Below are 2,082 nucleotides of genomic sequence, written 5' to 3' on the forward strand. Positions count from 1 at the left end.
TTTTGTGAAGCAACTACTGACAGGTCTGAAGTTCCCTAGTAAGTTTGTTGACCTTCTTATGGCATGCATAATACTTTGGTGCTTAATGGGAATAATTTTGGCTACTTTAAGGGTGAAAGGGGTCTCAGACAAGGTGATCCAGTGTCTCCACTCATCTTTACTATCTGTATGGATTACTTGACTAGGCTAATTGCTTTTGCTACTAGTAGGTGGCCTTTTCACTATCATCCTATGTGCAAAGCTATTAAGCTCACTCACCTTATGTTTGCGGATGATTTGTTGATGTTCTGCAAAGGAGATGCTCCTTCCATCATCCCCCTTATGAAGGCCTTCACCTCTTTCTCTAATGCTTCAGGTCTGCAGATGAATAACACCAAATCAGAAATATTCTTCAATGGCATGAAAGAAGAGCTGCAACAAGATATTTTATCAGTCACAGGTTTTCAAGAGGGTGAAATGCCATTTCGGTACTTGGGAGTTCCTATTCAGCCTGGCAAAATCTCTAAAAAGGATTGTAGTAGTCTTGTGGAGAAAATGGTGTCCAGAATCAGGAGCCTTGGAGCTAAAAAGCTTTCCTATGCAGGTAGGGTTATCCTCATCAACTCTGTTTTGAATACTCTACATAACTACTGGGCTGCTATGTTTGTTATCCCTAAAGCTGCCATTAAAAGAGTTGAGGCTATATGTAGAAATTACCTATGGGATAGCTCAACTGAATATCACAGAGTCCCTCTGGTTGGCTAGGATAGAGTAACTATGCCTAAAGCAGAAGGAGGATTAGGCATTAAGAGAGCCAGTGCCTGGAATATAGCTTCTGTTGGTAAATTGGTTAGTTGGATTTACACGAAGTCTGATAGATTATGGATCAAATGGGTTGACAGTGTTTACCTCAAAGGGTCTTCATGGCATGACTATACTCCAGCAAATGATTCTACATGGACTTGGAAGAGTATTTGTAAGGTGAAGGAGAGGATTAAGGATGGATTCATTGATAATGTTTGGGCTCCTCACCAGAAGGGGTACACAATTGGGAATGGATATGATTGGCTTCTGGGAAATCATATGAAACAACAATGGTCTGCTATTGTTTGGAATAACTGGAATATTCCTAAAGCTTCGTTCATATCATGGCTCATTATGCAGGAAGGTATTAACATCAAGTCGAAACTCTATGCCTATGGATTCTGTCAGGATGATAGGTGTATTTTGTGTGATACTCAGTCTGAAACAATCCCTCATCTGTTCACTGAGTGTGAATTTAGCAGAAAGATTCAGAAGTGTGTTGAGGATTGGATTGGTCAACCAATGCCTACAATCAATGACTTACTGACTACAAATCGCAATAATTTGAAATGGAAAGCACTAGCTATGATTTTGACGACTTACAGATATTTCATCTGGGATCAGCGGAATCATGCGAGGATTGAGCTTAATTTGATGAGACCTCCAGTGGTTGTAGAGCAGATGAAGAAGATGATTCTGCTGCAACTTAGACGGAGATGTATGGGTAAGGATGGAATGAGTGAAATGGAAATCCGGAATTGTCCGGGTTTCTATTGATGGTTCGAAGTATTTGAAATTTGTTGCTGTTGTTTTGGTTCATTCTTTTTTACATATGCTCTTGATGTAATTGGGGAAGTTTTTTTGATACATATATAATACATACTCACATTTCACCAAAAAAAAAAACAAATAGAGAACTAAATCAAATTTTCATTTTCAAACCTTTAAAATAGGTAAGGTTTTGCAAAAGTAACAAAAACTTTTAACAACGAATCAAAACTGGTAGCTTGAAAGTTTAGAAGTTGTACAAAAAGGAAGGTAACTTAGACATCATAAATATAAAGTACGCTAAGAGAAACCAAACTTAACCAACGAAAGAGCTATGATGAACTTCCTAGGGGTAAGATTCAAGGTAAGGTCAACAAGGGTGTCAAAGATAGAGTTTCATAGGTTACGAGTATCAAACTTAAAGGAGGAGCACGACGAAACGAGAAAGAGAGGTATGAACGGTAACGCTTATGGTCAAAGAATAAAAGGGAAATTAGACAACAAGGAAACGCCAGGTACTCCAATCTCAAA

The 2,082-nt window shown here is 38.5% G+C and overlaps 1 protein-coding gene across 1 annotated transcript; it reads left to right on the forward strand.

Moving 5' to 3' along the window:
* The first annotated feature begins 756 nt into the window (after positions 1-756).
* Positions 757-1,560, forward strand: LOC141653730 (uncharacterized). Its single transcript, XM_074461579.1, has one exon. The coding sequence runs from the start codon at positions 757-759 to the stop codon at positions 1,558-1,560; it is 804 nt and encodes a 267-aa protein (XP_074317680.1).
* Positions 1,561-2,082: the final 522 nt, after the last annotated feature.

This window comes from Silene latifolia, chromosome 1 (genome assembly GCF_048544455.1).
Source record: "Silene latifolia isolate original U9 population chromosome 1, ASM4854445v1, whole genome shotgun sequence".
Classification (NCBI taxonomy): domain Eukaryota; kingdom Viridiplantae; phylum Streptophyta; class Magnoliopsida; order Caryophyllales; family Caryophyllaceae; genus Silene; species Silene latifolia.